General features: G+C 43.4%; 1 protein-coding gene across 3 annotated transcripts in view; it reads left to right on the top strand.

The window, feature by feature from the left end:
* The window catches only part of LOC123569831 (embryonic stem cell-related gene protein-like), a 57620-nt gene that overhangs the window by 37568 nt on the left and 3005 nt on the right, over window positions 1–17047 (top strand). For 2 of the 3 annotated variants that reach the window (XR_010582590.1, XR_012426953.1), the window contains exon 4: window positions 16734–16839. Coding sequence is in view for 1 of the 3 variants with exons in the window: in XM_065533244.1 (XP_065389316.1) it covers window positions 14812–14970; window positions 16734–16839 (265 nt within the window). In the remaining 2 variants the exon portion in view is untranslated. Of the gene's footprint in view, window positions 1–14724; window positions 14971–16733; window positions 16840–17047 lie in introns of those variants that run through there. The other variant, XM_065533244.1, reaches the window with a different exon arrangement.

Here is a 17047-nt window from a genome sequence, read left to right as displayed (position 1 = left end):
TGTAAAATGGGGACAATATAAAGCACTTTTTTTCTAAGGTTGTTGTGAGAATTAAATTGAGTAAATAAGTACATTTAGCACAGTGTTTGGCATACAGAAAGTGCTTAATAAATGATAAATTTTTGTTACTACTATTATTATTGATAGTATCATCATCTTGGTTCAAAGTTGAGTGTTTCTGGTTATTAGGCCAAGAGTGGCTCTTGTCTAAAAATAAGTGTGTCTTGGCTGGCAGGTGAGAAGAAGGCTCAGCCTGGAGATGGTCCCACCAGGCTGCGTGCTTTCTTGGGTGGCCATCACCTGAAGTCCAAGTGATTAGCTCTGCAACTGTGGGAAAGCATCATGCTGCTACCCCATGCAGAGGGCCTGGAGACAGTAAACGTGCAGGCCTGAAACCTGCATTTCTAACAAGTCCCCAGGTGATGCTGAGGTTGCTGGTTTGTTTCTACACTTGGAGAATCACTGATCAGGAGCACTGGGCACTGTTTGGAGAGGCTACGCTTGTACTACAGGTCTTTGATGTAGGGAAGTGGGTAGAGGGACAGCCAGATGTCAGGATAAAGGTGCTATGCTTCAGGGCTGGCACTGCAGATGAATGTGGTGGGCTTCCCAGCTTAGCCTAGGAACATGGCTTGATGTTTGATGATTGCTTCTCTGGACACATAGTAGGTGCTCAATTAACATTTGCTGAATCAAGTATTGTTCAAACAAGATTTCCAGAGATCAAGAGGTTTTCACAACTACAAAATGAATAAGCATATCTAGCAAAAAGTTAATTTATCTGGCACATCCAGAGAGTGTGATGGGTTTTCCAAATAACTAAAGTCAGGATCTTTTAAAGCATGAGGGGTCTTGGGCAACACTGTCAGTGTAAGCTCTTAAGATAATCACACTTGAAAGGAATCACCCTGTCAGCATCCTTTATAGGCTCCCTCGGGTTATCTTTATTCAAGAGAGAAATTTGAAAATTGAATTTTAATAATGCTCCAAATTAGAAATATAAGGTGCAGCATCAATATCACCATGGGGCTTAGGGCACTGCCCTCCCCAAAGCATAGATCTAACTGCAAGCTACCATTCAAAATACCAACCTCATTTTACTTTAGCCATTTTAGGGCTTCACATAATAGACAGTTATTTTATGCTCACTTAAGAGTATAGCACAGTTGTAGGTCAAGTGGAGGTGGTGGTGGTGGTGGTGGTAGTGCATATGTATGTGTCCATGTGCGTGTTTGCTGTCGGATCAGGGGAAGTGCTCCACTCGATACAATCATTCAGAGATGAAATCAGATGCAGGCTCTGCCATCTTCAATGAGAGGCTTCCAAGGTTTCCCTGAATGTCAACATTCACGTAGCAGAGGAATAAAGAACTCTAAGGATTGTGGAGGGGACCTCATGCTGGTAAACATCCCTTCCTTTGCTGTGATTTAATTGCATGACTGCATCAAGCTGCAAAGGTGGGGGAGGGGCGGGCAGAAATAGAGTCCCTAGCTGCTCACCCACTTTTTAGCAACAGCTCTACCCCGTACAAAAGAGGAACACAAACTTTTGATATGCAGCCAACTATGTCTGACGGGGATGGAAACCTTCCTGAAATGCATGAGTCCTGTTCCTGAATGATGCAGAGAACATAATCCTTTCTTGAAAACTTAGTACAGTTGTTTCCCAGTGTGTGTTCCTAGTTAACCTAACCCTGTGAGATGCTCCCAAAACAAAACTAAACAAGACAAAATCTTGTGGTCAGAATGCCATAATTACAATTTCCACAAAGGGAACATTTTTGGATGTGAATTGTATTGTAACGTATGTGACTCTTAATTCATTTCAGATTACTTAAATGGATGGATTTTTTTTTTTTTTTTTTTTTTTTAAACCATCACGGCCGGGCGCGGTGGCTCAAGCCTGTAATCCCAGCACTTTGGGAGGCCGAGGCGGGTGGATCACGAGGTCAGGAGATCGAGACCATCCTGGCTAACATGGTGAAACCCCGTCTCTACTAAAAATACAAAAAACTAGCCGGGCGTGGTGGCGGGCGCCTGTAGTCCCAGCTACTCGGAGGCTGAGGCGGGAGAATGGCGTGAACCCGGGAGGCGGAGCTTGCAGTGAGCCGAGATCGCGCCACTGCACTCCAGCCTGGGCGACACAGCGAGACTCCGTCTCAAAAAAAAAAAAAAAAAAAAAAAAACCATCACTCTTCTACCTACTTCTCTTCATCTTTCCCAGGTGCCTCTACAGCTGTGAAGTCAGAGAATGAAACATTTTGTGGGTGATGACTTGTAGTTCTGTGCTTCCTTTTTATCTGGCCCAAGTTTTCAATCAAAGGATCAAAAAACAAGCTTCAAGGGAAAGAAGAAACTGTTTTGGGTATTTAATAGTTCTTTGTTGGTTTGCATTCTGCAGGCTATCCAACACTCTCTTTCTCTCTCTCTCTCTCTCTCTCTCTCTCTCTCTATATATATATATATTTATGTGTGTGACAGAGATTCATTCCTGTTGCCCAGGCTGGAGTACAATGGTGTGATCTCGACTCACTGCAACCTCCACCTCCTGGGTTCAAGTGATTCTCCTGCCTCAGCCTCCCAAGTAACTGGGATTACAGGCATGCGCCACCACTCCCAGCTAATTTTTGTATTTTTAGTAGAGACAGGGTTTCACCATGTTACCCAGGCTAATCTCGAACTTCTGACCTCAGGTGATCTGCCCTCCTCGGCCTCCTGAAGTGTTGGGATTACAGGCATGAGACAATGCGCCTGGTCCTAACACTGTTATATTTTTCTAGAGAAAATTTCTTCAGAGTTAGAGAAACTATTTGATACCACGAAGAAAAAAAAAAAAAGACAAATTGTGCTATGGCAGGTGCTTCTGAGCTTGAGTATGTATTTTAGCTTCCTACACATTGCACTGTCTATGATTTAAGAGTTTCAGATGACAGGAAGAGAAAGAAAAACTTCTGTTCTTTTCTATCAGGTATTCTTAGAAATGCCAACTCATTTTTCTGAAGTATATATAGCACAAGTTAACAAGAAAATGAATCACTTCCAGTACTATGTGGGAACTGTGACACTGTAGTAACACAGCTTACTTTCAAATAAGTGGCTTGAAAGCAGCATTCTCTATTTTTAAAGTTACAATTGGATTACCAAAGTGGGAGAGCAAGACTGTGAAGAGGGCTCTCGCCTCAACTGAGTTTAGGGTTGTCCTGAAAGTTAATTGAACACATTTAATAGTAATATATGTAATTGTCACTGTGCTGTGTATTAGTCCTTTTTCACATTGCTGATAAAGACATACCCGAGTCTGGGTAATTTATAAAGAAAAAGAGGTTTAATGGACTCACGGTTCCACATGGCTGAGGAGGCCTCACAATCACGGCAGGAGGTGAAAGGCACATCTTACATGGCAGCAGACAAGAGAGAAAATGATAGCCAAGTGAAAGGATTTTCCCCTTATAAAACCATCAGATCTCATGAGACTTATTCACTACCACAAGAATAGTATAGGGGAAACTGACCCCATGATTCAAGTATCTCCTACCAGGTCCCTCCCGCAACACGTTGGAATTATGGGAGCTACAATTCAAGATGAGATTTGGGTAGGGACACAGCCAAACCATATCATGCTGGATGATAATTGGGTATAAATGGTTTTCAATCCCACATATGAGTCTGTTTTGTCACAGCCAAACCAAGCATTTCTAGAATTCTGGTGGGTATCATGTCCTGCCTGCCCCTTGTTAAAGAGAATCAGCTCTAGGCTCTAATTAAAGATAAATTTTATTTTTAAAAAACCAAATATTGCAATAGAGGAAAAGAGACTCACTACTGAACTGAGCTCAATTCCAAATACAGTGTGGACAAGTAGGGATTTATAGCCAAGGACAAGGATGGGGACCAGTGGATGAAAAAATTAGTAAGAGGAAATATCAGGGGGTAAGAGGGATTCTGGCTAAACTGATGGTAGCATTCTTATTGAAGGCAGGCTGGGGAGATCAGATTCCAAGAGTGAGGATGAGGAATTTGATTAGTTATCAAAGATGGGGATTCTTGCTAAACTCACCTAACAGAATTTTTTTGCTAAATCTTGGCATTGTAAAGATGGACACAGGAGTCTGAAGGTTGGAGCATGTTGAGAAGTAGCCTCAGAGGAGCCTGACCAAAGCTGGTCAAGGTGTGTCTTAGTCATCCCTGTATTCCACCTTTCCCCTGCCACAGTTCTCTTTTCTCCAAGCCTTATAACCTATACCTGCTGGCAGTTCCCAGGCCCTGCATCAATCCCAACCTTGGGCAAAAGGAATTGGAAAGATGACAAATAGATTTCAGTGGATGTCTGCTCTGTTTGATTGGTAGTGGCTGCTAGGAGCTCAGAATGAGCTGGGTCTGGGCTCACTCAGTGGGACAGAATGGCATGGGGCAGGAAAAGGGACTGCAGCCAGCAGCACCTTGGATAGAACCAAGATTTATGAAGCATAAGATTTATACAATTTATACAAATGTATTACCTTATGAACAGATTGCCAGGGCCTTGGAAAACACCTGTGGAAAGGAGAGGCCCTAAAGCTTAAGCTTTTTTAGCCTCCCAGTAAATTTGCCTTTGATCAAGTCACAAGCATGTCATTCCTACTCTGGTCCATTCTGGTCATATGTTTAATGCACAGAAAAAGAACTGATCATATAAAAATGTACTAAACTTACATTCCCAAGAATTGTAATTACAGATTATTATTGCCTTCATTTTAATTTTTTTACAATGATCATATGTAAGTTTTATAACTATACAAAAATGGAATCAGCTTTCTACTGTACATAAGTAGTCAAGGGGCTGTTTGGGCAAGAGCAGAGACAGCAGCACCTCTTGGAGACTCAGTGATTGTAATTCTTCTCCTACTGGGTAAATCCTTGTCTGTGTTTATCTCATCTAGATGCTTTCATGTGGAATTCTGAAAGATGTTAGGGGCACATAGACACAAAAAACCTTTTTGGGAATTTTTTAACTTCTAGGATTTTGGAAATGTTTAGAAAAGTTGACAGCCAGACTCCAGTGTCATTAATAGTTACTATGTCCCTTCTTTACTCATGGACATCCCAGCATCATTTGTATCATCTTTGGGAACCAGTTCAAATGAAAAAGTCCCGAGATAGAACTCTGAGTCATCCATGTATAAAACAATAGGTGATTAAAACTGACAATTGAAATATATAAATAATTACATATTTTATGTAACTATTGTCATATGTTTCCCTACTTATCATTTACCAGAACTGGAATTTTCCAAGGAGGGAAAAAAATCATAATAACAGTTAACATTCACTGAGCACTTAAATTCGGTGCCAGCCACAATCCTAAGCACTCAGCTAAACTTCATAAAACCCTAGGTCATCGATAATATTGTCCCCATTTTATAGATGGGGGGAACTGAGGTACACAGGATCAGGAATTTGGCCATGGTTAAACATCTAGTAAACAGCAGAGCCTGGATTTGAAATCAGGGAGTCCAGGGCCATCTTCTTTAATACTGAATTATGCCACAGTGGAGTAATATGTAGAAAACCAGAATTCTAGAGCTGGGAAGTCAGATCTTGAATTGGGTATTCTGGGAAAAGAGACATGGCCTAAGACTCATGCAGGGCCTTGAGGCTAGAGTAGGGATCCCTGAGGGGCTGTGAGTGGGCCAGAGAAGGGCCGATGGGTCTGGTAGAAGCTTCAGAATGTGCTGGACTGTTCTGGTGACAGAGGCAGAGTGAATTGGCTGTTTGGTAACATCATCATTGCCTTGTGGGGAAATTTACGCTTGCCTCGTAAACCATTATACTTCAGGTATCCAGTTTTGCTGCCTTTTAAGGAACCCCAATGCTCTACCCTCATCTTCCTAACCTGTGGCTGCCCAACTTGCTGCAGATTCCTTGATTTCTAGCTGGAATCTTCAAGATATAAATTACGTAAAAATTCTCTTAAGCCCGTATCACTCAAGTTCTTTCCTCCATTCTCCTTGTTCTTCTCCAGTAATCAGGGTATCTAATTATCATCATCATCATTATCCTCATCGTGCAAATGTTTATTGAGCCCTTACTGTACACCTGGTGAGGTATTAAGCACTTTGAACACATCTTCTCATTTAGCCCTCACAGCCACCTTAAATGGCAAATACTATTATAACCATTCTCATTGGACAAAGGAGTGCACTGGATCTTAATGTGGCCACTTGCTCAAAGTCACCTTGCTGTAACTCAAAGAGCTTGTAAGAGGCAGAGACAGGTTTTAAACCCAGAACTGTGTGAGCTGAAGCCCAGGTTCTTAACCCCGTATCTTGTATTGTCAAAAGAATTAGTCTGTAAAGAGTTTGAGGCAAGAGCTGAAAAGGAGAAGTCATGATAAGTCTAAAGTATTTTCTTACCACTATACAAGTGGCTGCTTCCTTAGAAAACAGTTTGTCCACACTTGAAGTCCAGAGTGCCTTCCTACCATTTGCCTCAGTTATGGCTTTATCATTTAGGATTATAGCCTCAGTTTCTGTCTGTCCCCCTTGATAGGTCTTGAGCTCCTTGAAAAAAAAGATCTATGCCATGGTTTTTTTTCAATCCTCTTTTATCTAATGGAAGATCTGGCCCACAGTAATACTGAATAAAATTTTCTTGTAAGCAAGCAATGTGAAAGTTCACAAGTATTAAAAGAAAAACTTCAGCCAAATTAAATTTAAAGGAGTTTAAGTGAGCAATGAACGACTTCGGGAATCGGGTAGCCACCAGAATCACAGCAGATTCAGAGAGACTCCAGGGATGACTCGTGGTTAGAACAAATTTATAGACAAAAAAAGGAAAATGACGTACAGAAATCGGAGGTGAGGTACAGAAACAACTGGATTGGTTACAGCTACGCATTTGCCTTATTTGAACACAGTTTGAACACTCAGCAGTGTATGAGTGGTTGAAGTATGGCTGCTGGGATTGGCCAAGACGCCACGATTGGTACAGGAGCATACCTCTAAGTTAGGGTTTCAATCTTGTCTACCTGTTAACTTAGATTGCAGTTCATCCACAAGGACTCAAATACAGAAGTACAGAGTCCTTCTCAGGCCATATTTAGTTTGCTTTAACACAAGTATCGCAATTAGAATACCTGGCTTTGATAGTTCATCTTGCTGCTCACAGGCTTTGCAATACTGGGCAAAGCATTTAACCTCTCTAGGATTTGTGCCTCTGTCTGTGGGACATGGGTGATAATATCTTTATAGTGTTTGGAGGTTTAAAGGATCATATGGACATAAAGGCTCTTTGAAATTTGTAGAATACATGACCTAAATGTGAGGTGTATGTGTGTATAGCCACTGCTTCCCATGTCAGCGGCTGATACAGTACCTTCTCTGGTGCAGTCTTCTCATAGCATCCTGGGGCCAGTTGGCAGCTGTCTCGGTTGATTGGTCTCTGCAGCATCCAGCTGTGTTCCTTCAGGGGAGTAGGTGCTACTCATCAGTATTGCCCATGTCGTACAGATAATCTGCTCCATTTAGGGTTGACTGTAACAAAATCGATAGAGCTGAGGTTGATACTCTTTCATGTCGTCTGCCCACGTTTGCACTAGGTCCTAAGGAGATGTTAAATGATCATAAATCTGGGTAACTATTAGGAAAAGGAAAGAAAGTAAGTTTCTACACAGGTTAGGGAGCAGATAATTGGCTCCCTTACCACTGAAGGTTAAGTGTAGTGACTCATCAAAGCACTGTGTTCTTCCTGACAGTCTGTACCATCCACAATTAACCTGGTCTGCTAAACGCAGCAGAGAACATAAAAACCTCAGGAAGCTGACATCTTTAAAGGCTTTTAGAAAGCAATGAATCAAGCATTCAAGAATCTCTTCAAGTTTCACATTCACTTCAAATTCAACATTCTCTTGCTTTCATTTTTTCTTATGATGAAATTCTTCATTTTAGGGAAAAATCTTTCTTTTTCTATTCCTGAAGACCTTATCTTCAATCATAACGAATTCTCTCAAGGTTTTCTGAAGGCTTCAAACACCTAACACCATGTGAAGGTGGAAATGATTTCCAGCTGTTTTCTTTTTACTTTTTCTTTCTTTTCTTTTCTTTTTCTTTTTTTTTTAAGATTTGTTCATCAGAATCAATGTGGTAATTTTACCAAGAGGCCTTTAGCTATAAGAAGGTAACAAGAAGATATTTGGCATAAGCTCAACATTTTCTTTAGCCAGTCCTATAAAGAACTATACTCATACTTAGAACCATCATATTGTATATAGGGAAAAAACCCTTTTACATTTTTTTTTTTTTTTTTTGAAACAGAGTCTCACTCTGTTGCCCAGGCTGGAGTATAATGGTGCAATCTCAGCTCACTGCAACCTCTGCCTCCTGGGTTCAAGCAATTCTCCTGCCTCAGCCTCACGAGTAGCTGGGATTACAGGTGCAAGCCACCACGCCTGGCTAATTTTTGTACTTTTTTTATTTTTTTATTTTGAGATGGAGTCCCGTGCTCTGTCGCCCAGGCTGGAGTGCAGTGGCCCAATCTCGGCTTACTGCAAGCTCCACCTCCCGGGTTCATGCCATTCTCCTGCCTCGGCCTCCGGAGTAGCGGGGCTACAGGTGCACGCCACCATGCCCGGCTAATTTTTTGTATTTTTAGTAGAGACGAGGTTTCACTGTGTTAGCCAGGATGGTCTCGATCTCCTGACCTCGTGATCCACCTGCCTCGGCTTCCCAAAGTGCTGGGATTACAGGTGTGAGCCACCCTGCCGGGCCAATTTTTGTATTTTTAGTAGAGAGGGGGTTTCACCATGTTGGTCAGTCTGGTCTTGAATTCCTGACTTTATGATCCGCCCGCCTCAGCCTCCCAAAGTGCTGAGATTACAGGCGTGAGGCATGGCGACCAGCTGCTTTTACAATTTTTAAAGGTTTTTGTTTTGTTTTGTTTTGTTTTGAGACAGTCTCACTCTGTTGCCCAGGCTGGAGTGCAGTGGCACGATCTCGGCTCACTGCAACCTCTGCCTCCCAGGTTCAAGTGATTCTTCTGCCTCAGCCTCTTTAGTAGCTGGGATGACAGGTGCACGCCACCACACCCAGCTAATTTTTGTATTTAGTAAAGATGGAGTTTCACCATGTTGGCCAGGCTGGTCTCAAACTCCTGACCTCAAGTGATCTTCCTTCCTTGGCCTTCCAAAGTGCTAGGATTACATTAGAGAGTCACCCTACCCGGTTGCAATTTTTAAAGGTTCTTTTTGACACAGTGATTCCATTTCTGGTAAACAATCTTGAGGAAATAATAAGAGAGATGGCATTTCTTGTAATAGTGAAAAATTGGGGAAAACTCAAAGGTCTAACTTTGGAGAGATGGTTAAACAAATTATTGCTTATTAAATAATTTACTGCTCTTAAAAATGATATTTTCAAAAAAGTTAATTACACGGAAACATGATGGCTAACATAATATTTAGTGAAAACCCAGGTATAAATATTTTTATATCATGGACATCCCCACTAAGAAAATATATACATATGTATATAGGAAGGAGGCTGGAAGGAAACCCACCAATATGTTAATTGAGGCTACCTATGGGTGATGGGAATACATGTAAGACATATTTTTGTTTTAATTATTTTGTATTTTAAAAATTTGCTGCAGTAAGGATATGTGAATTTTACAAGAAAAAAGTACAACCTTAGAAATGCCTGACATAATATTTAGAGTTATTATACTGGCGATTTTTTACATTATGATGGCACATTGAAAGCATTATATTTCTACTAATTTAATTTAATTTTTAAAAATATTCGAGGCCGGGCACAGTGGTTTACGCCTGTAATCCCAGCACTTTGGGAGGCCGAGGTGGGAGGATCACAAGGTCAGGAGTTCAAGGCCAGCCAACATGTTGAAACCCCATCTCTACTAAAAATACAAAATTAGCTGGGTGTGGTGGCGCATGCCTGTAATCCCAGCTACTTGGGAACCTGAGGCAGGAGAATCGCTTGAACCTGGGAGACGGAGGTTGCAGTGAGCCGAGATTGTGCCATTGCACTCCAGCCTGGGCAATAAGAGCAGAACTCCATCTCAAAATATAGATAAATAAATAAATAAACAAATACTTGAGACAGGGTCTCACTCTGTTGCCCAGGCTGAAGTGCAGTGGTGCAATCTCGGCTCACTGCAGCCCTGTACTTTTGGGCTCAGGTGATCCTCCTACCTCAGCCTCCAGAATAACTGGGACTATAGGCAAGTGCTAAAATGCTCAGCTAATTTTTGTATTTTTTGTAGATACAGTGTCTAACTATGCTATCTAGGCTGGTCTCAAATTCCTGAGCTTAAGCAATCCTCCTGCCTCAGCCTCTCAAAGTGTTGGGATTACAGGCATGAGTCACTGTGCCTGGTCTCTACTAAATTTAAAGAATAAAAATAAAGGAATCGAGCAGTGGTGCTCCACAGTCTGTAACCTGCCCTGGATCCCCTTCCTAGGTATTTTTATTTCTTTGATTTTGTAGGTCCATACAATCACTTGATTAGGCAGATGACAGAACTTTCTAGAAGAGTTCCCTAAATCCTTCAGACTAGGAAAATGCCTTTGATGTCCCTCATCATTGGGTCCTGCTTAATTCCAAATAGAATAGCCTGGGATTTGGGGCAGGGAGGGCGGGGAGGACTAGTGAGCTGCTTAGGGCAGAATTTAGTGTGGTTATGGTTATGGGTCAAGCATAGGTGTCAGTCACAGCTGCTACCTCTCTGCTCCTTAGTTTCCATATGTGGATTAACTGACATAACTGAAGTTAGCACCCTGGCTGACCCCATAGTCAGCACTCAATAAAAGTTAGCTCTTAGTGAACTTCAAAAGGAGTAGAGCCCTTTCATCAACTCTGCAGGCATAAGTTAGAACAATGTCAGCAGGTGTAGCCAACTAGCTACCTTCTTGTTAGGAAGGAAGCAATTAACAGGCTGAGTCTTGTGTTTTGTTATTGGTGAGGGCAGGGAGGGAGTAGGGGTTCAGAGAGCCCCAGAGGGCTGTGCCAGGGAAACAGAGCTGGAGGCACTAGATCAAGGGTTGTGAGACAGGGAGGGTTCAATGATGCAGGGGCAGTTTGAGCGCAGAGGTGGACAGAGCCAGGTGATAACTGTCTTGGGGCAGTCCATAGGACTGCGTTTGGAAGTAGTCCCATGGGAAGCATGAGAAGCAGTTGTGGGAGCTGCTTCTGATGGACAAGGAGAGGAGGCCACCGCTGTTCCTGTCACTGGGCACCTCCTCTGCAGCCCAGTAGTCAAATGCCCCCTTCTCCTGAACTACCACCCAGGAAAGCGTGAGGAATGGACAGTTCTGGCAATACTGATGAACTTAACCTAAGGAAAAAGCAGGACCCCCACCACCCCTCCCCCAGGGTGAGGTGCCAGGGGCAAGCAGTGGAAAGAGACTCTTCCCAATCTCCTGACTCCTCCACTTTTTGCTGCCAAGGATGACAGATGCTATCACATAGGTTCAAACAGGTGCTCACATGCACTCTGGTGAAATGAAAGGGAAATGTGTCCAGGGTGACAGAAGAAAAATCAAGAATTTGACATTTTGGACTTTGAATGGCTTAGAAAGAAATTAGTTCCCTGAGTGGCCTATAAAAGAGAATCCTTGTCCTGTAGGATGGGGGAGTTGGAATTAAAAAGAAAATTGAGGTGCTTTGGTATTACAAGATTGGAGTGTGATTTTTAAAGAAACACAGGAGAGAATATCCGTTTCAAAGATCCAGGCAGTTCCCTGGTTATCAGCAATATGTGACTGGCAAAACAAAGCTAAAATCAGTTCTAATCCTCTGGCACCTGACTGGCAAATGAACAGGAAAAGAAAAAGTTGGTAGGTCAAGGCTGGCATTTGGCTTGGTTCATATGGGGTGGGGTAGAAAGATTTTAGCATGAGTTGACTTTAAATAGCTCTTGTTCTAGCTGCCGAGCACTAATTCACTCATTCTCATTTTCCAAGCTGAATTTAAATGTAGTACTCTTCTGCCTCTGTCCATCAACACCAATTGTTTTTCCAATAAGAATCCAATACTGTGGGCCAGGATAATAATCCAGGAAAAGCCTGTGATGGAAATGGTGGATAAAAGGCAGAGGAGAGTGCCTCTACTTAAAATGCATACCCTCCTTTCAGAGGGTTGCAAATTTAGAGACAGGTAAAGTCTCCTTATTCAGGGCCTCCCAGCTCTCCTGCTAGCCTCTCCTTTCATCTAGAACTCCCCCTCTGGCTTGCAATAAAATACTTTGCATTTGAAAAAAAAAATGCATCCTATTAGAGACAAACTTCTTTGGGCCTTAAAGGCTTTTTCCAGCTTTAAAAATCTTCTATTAAAATGCAAACATTCAAGGAGGGAGTAAAATCTGCAGCTTTGACAGCCGGATACCTTATCACTGCCCATCACTATCACTTTAGCAAACATTTACTGAGCCCCTTACTATCTGCTTAAGAATTTATTTATTTGTTCCTTCATTTTTTTAAAATTTGAAGTCAGGCTTATTGAGGTGTAATTTACATAGAGTCAAATTTATGATTTTTAGTGTAGTTTCATGCCTTTTGAAAAAGAATATGGCAGTGTAGTAACCAACTCTACAATCAAGTTCTAGAACATTTCTATCACCCCCTGCAAAGTTCTCTTGGGTTATCTTCCCTCCACCTTCAGTCCCTAGCAACAGTGAATCTCTTTTCTGTCCCCATAGTTTTGCCTTTTCCAGCCCTTACTACTTGTACAAATAAAACGCTTCCTGCTCAAAAAATGACCGCAAACTTTATTCAGCTTGGTTTAAAATCTGGTTAACCATTTCCCTTGGATAGGGGATGATCTTTTCAGACATATTTTCTGATTCAGCCACTAGCCAAGCACCTGATAATTTAGAAGCCAGATTGGAGCTGGGAAATTGGGAAGAGAATCAGCTGGATGGGGAAGAAGCTGGCATTGCAGTGGGTGGGGCCGGAGTTTACCTAGCATTCATCCCTATGCAAGCCCCCAAGGTGGGCAAGCCACAAAATACCTTAAACCTGGACTCCTGTTTGCCCACTCCTTCAACAAACAAACAACAAACACTCAGGCCGGAGGGAAACTGTGAACTCTGTGTTTCCCTTTTTTGGCCTCCCTCTCCCGCTTGCCTCACTCAGTGTCATCAACTCTGGGTTTGGAGGATAAAGGGCAGAAGAGACTAGAATTACTGCCACATTTCTGGCCTCAGTTACCGAGTAAGTGATGGTGCCAGTAATAAAAGAGAACAGGGAAGGGAAAGAATATAATTTGAGCTTCTACCATATACCAGGCATATGTTATTTCATTTTGTCCTCTCAATAATCGGATGAGCCTCTGAGCCAGAGACCCAGAAGTCCTGTTCTTCTACTCCCTCTAGTCCCTCATCAGTCACAACTGTCAGAATTACACTTTAGCACCCTCCTGAAACTTTCCCTTTCTTTCCTTCTCACTGCTCTGTCTTAATGACCTCATTGCTTCTGGTTAGAATGTTCACAGTTGTATATTAGGATTCTCTCCACCTCCAATCTGGTCTTCATTTATCCCCTTTGTGGCTACCAAAATTGTGTTTCTCAAATGCAAATCCCATCATATTAGTCCCCTGCTTAAGTTTTCTGTGACTCACTTGTAGCCTCCGGATAAATTCTGGCTCTGGGCAAGCAAGGTCCTCCATTACCCCATCAGATGCAAGCCCCTCTCCCAGCTTCCTCTGCTGTGCTCAGAAACCTGTTGGTGGTCTCAGGTGACCATGCTAATTCATGCTGATGCTTCTCTCTGCTCCTCTCCTAGCCATGCCCTGGGCTCCTTAATTCATTCTTGTTCTAGATAAAAATCTATTATCGTTCTCTGTGAGAAGCCTCTCCACCTCACTGAATACATTCTTCACCCCTGCTTTTCTTGTTCCTCACTATATCCTGACGAGCTTCTGTCGCAGCCCCTATCATAGTTTACTGCCTTTGAGTGCTTACATCTCTGGCTGGTAAGGACTGTTTTCCTTGCCTTCCTGAAATGCAATCCTTAGTAAATGACAAAGTCCCATTTAAAATTCTTATTTCCCACAAAACGGCTAACTCAAAGAGTTGAAATTTGAACCTAAAAAACTGGCTGATGCTCAAGCTCACGCCATTTTTACTGCATAAACTCTAGCAGGACATTTGAGAAGAAAGATGATTTTTCTTTAGGGATGTGTTGTGTTTGAGATTCCTGTGGTCATTGAGGTGACTGTGTGTAGTAGGCAATTGGAAAGAAGAGTGCGGAGCTCAGGAAGAAGTTTTAGCTTGGATTTTCAGTAAATAACTGTTTGATAGGCCCTAATCACTGTTACTTTTGGAAGCTCTTCCGTATGTCATATACAAATATACTTAAATATGTTATGTACAATGTCAGGCCTCTGAGCCCAAGCCAAGCCATCGCATCCCCTGTAACTTGCACGTATATGACCAGATGGCCTGAAGTAATTGAAGAATCACAAAAGAAGTGCAAATGCCCTGCCCCGCCTTAACTGATGACATGCCACCACAAAAGAAGTGAAAATGGCTGGTCCTTGCCTTAAGTGATAACATTATCTTGTGAAATTCCTTTTCCTGGCTCATCCTGGCTCAAAAAGCTCCCCCACTGAGCACCTTGTGACCCCCACTCCTGCCCTCCAGAGAACAACCCCCTTTGACAGTAATTTTCCTTTACCTACCCAAATCCTACCCAAATCCTATAAAACGGCCCCACCGTTATCTTCCTTCGCTGACTCTCTTTTCAGACTCAGCCCGCCTGCACCCAGGTGAAATAAACAGCCATGTTGCTCACACAAAGCCTGTTTGGTGGTCTCTTCACCGATGCGCATGTCATTTTGGTGCCGTGACTCGGATCAGGGGACCTCCCTTGGGACATCAATCCCTTGTCCTCCTGCTCTTTGCTCTGTGAGAAAGATCCACTTAGGACCTCTGGTTCTTAGACCAACCAGCCCAAGGAACATCTCACTAATTTTAAATTGGGTAAACAGCCTCTTTTTACCGTCTTCTCCAACCTCTCTCACTATCGCTCGACCTCTTTCTCCTTTCAATCTTTGCGCCACCCTTCAATCTCTCCCTTCTTTGAATTTCAATTCCTTTCATTTTCTGGTAGAGACAAAGGAGACACGTTTTATCCGTGAACCCGAAACGCCGGCGCCGGTCACGGACTGGGGAAGGCAGCCTTCCCTTGGTGTTTAATCATTGCAGGGACACCTCTCTGATTACTCACCCACGTTTCAGAGGTGTCTGACTACGCTGCAGGGATGCCTCCCTTGGTCCTTCACCCTTAGCGGCAAGCCCTGCTTTTCTGCGGGAGGGGCAAGCACCCCGGCCCCCTTCTCTCCCTGTCTCTACCCCTTCTCTGCTTTTCTGTGGGAGGGGCAAGAACCCTGACCTCTTATTTTTGCGCCCCAGTCCATTACTTCCACTCCCCGACCCGTTTCCCGCTTTTCTGGAGGGCAAGAACCCCCGAACTCCTTCTGTCTCTACTCTCTCTTTTCTCTGGGCTTGCCTCCTTCACTATGGGCAACATTCCACCCTCCATTCCTCCTTCTTCTCCCTTAGCCTGTGTTCTCAAGAACTTAAAACCTCTTCAACTCACACCTGACCTAAAACCTAAATGCCTTATTTTCTTCTACAATGCCGCTTAACCCCAATACAAATTCGACAGTAGTTCCAAATAGCCAGAAAACGGCACTTTCGATTTTTCCATCCTACAAGATCTAAAATAATTCTTGTCGTAAAACGGGCAAACAGTCTGAGGTGCCTGACATCCAGGCATTCTTTTACACATCGGTCCCTCCCTAGTCTCTGTTCCCAATGCAACTCGTCCCAAATCTTCCTTCTTTCCCTCCCGCCTGTCCCCTCAGTCCCAACCGTAAGCTTCACTGAGTCTTTCCAGTCTTCCTTTTCTACAGACCCATCTGACCTCTGTCCTCCTCGCCAGGCCAAGTTAGGTCCCAATTTTTCCTCAGCCTCCACTATAATCCTTTTATCACCTCCACTCCGCACACCAGTCTGGCTTACAGTTTCATTCCTCGACGAACCCTCCCCCACCTACCCAGCAATTTCCTCTTAAAAAAGTGGCTAGAGCTGAAGGCATAGTCAAGGTTAATGCTCCTTTTTCTTTATCCGACCTCTCCCAAATCAGTTAGTGTTCAGGCTCTTTTTCATCAAATATAAAAACTTAGCCCAGTTCATGGCCTGTTTAGCAGCAACCCTGAGACGCTTTTCAGCCCTAGACCCTGAAAGGTCAGAAGGCTGTCTTATTCTTAATATGCATTTTATTTTATTACCCAATCTGCTCCCAACATTAAATAAAGCTCCAAAAATTAAATCCCAGCCCTCAAACCCCACAACAGGACTTAATGAACCTCGCCTTCAAGGTGTACAATAATAGAGTAGAGGCAGCCAAGTAGCAACTTATTTCTGAGTTGCAATTCCTTGCCCCCACTGTGAGACAAACCCCGGCCACATCTCCAGCACACAACTCCAAACACCTAAACCGCAGCTGCCAGGGGTTCCTCCAGAACCTCCTCACCCAGGAGCTTGCTACAAGTGCCGGAAATCTGGCCACTGGGCCAAGGAATGCCCGTAGCCCGGGATTCCTCCTAAGCCGTGTCCCATCTGTGTGGGACCCCACTGGAAGTCGGACTGTCCAACTCACCCAGCAGCCACTCCCAGAGGCCCTGCAGCTCTGGCCCAAGGCTCTCTGACTGACTCCTTCCCACACCTTCTTGGCTTAGCGGCTGAAGATTGACGCTGTCCCATCGCCTCGGATTGACGTTGTCCCATCGCCTCGGAAGCCTCCAGGACTATCACAGACGCTTTGGATAACTCTTACAGTGGAGGGTAAGTCCATCCCCTTCTAAGTCAATACGGAGGCTACCCACTCCACATTACCTTCTTTTCAAGAGCCTGTTTCCCTTGCCGCCATAACTGTTGTGGGTGTTGACGGCCAGGCTTCTAAACCTCTTAAAAGTCCCCAGCTCTGGTGCCAATTTGGACAACATTCTTTTATGCACTCCTTTTTAGTTATCCCCACCTGCCCAGCTCCCTT

Source organism: Macaca fascicularis, chromosome 17, assembly GCF_037993035.2.
Source record: "Macaca fascicularis isolate 582-1 chromosome 17, T2T-MFA8v1.1".
Classification (NCBI taxonomy): Eukaryota; Metazoa; Chordata; class Mammalia; order Primates; family Cercopithecidae; genus Macaca; species Macaca fascicularis.
Note: the sequence above shows the minus strand (reverse complement) of the source record. Positions and strands in the feature narration are given on the sequence as shown.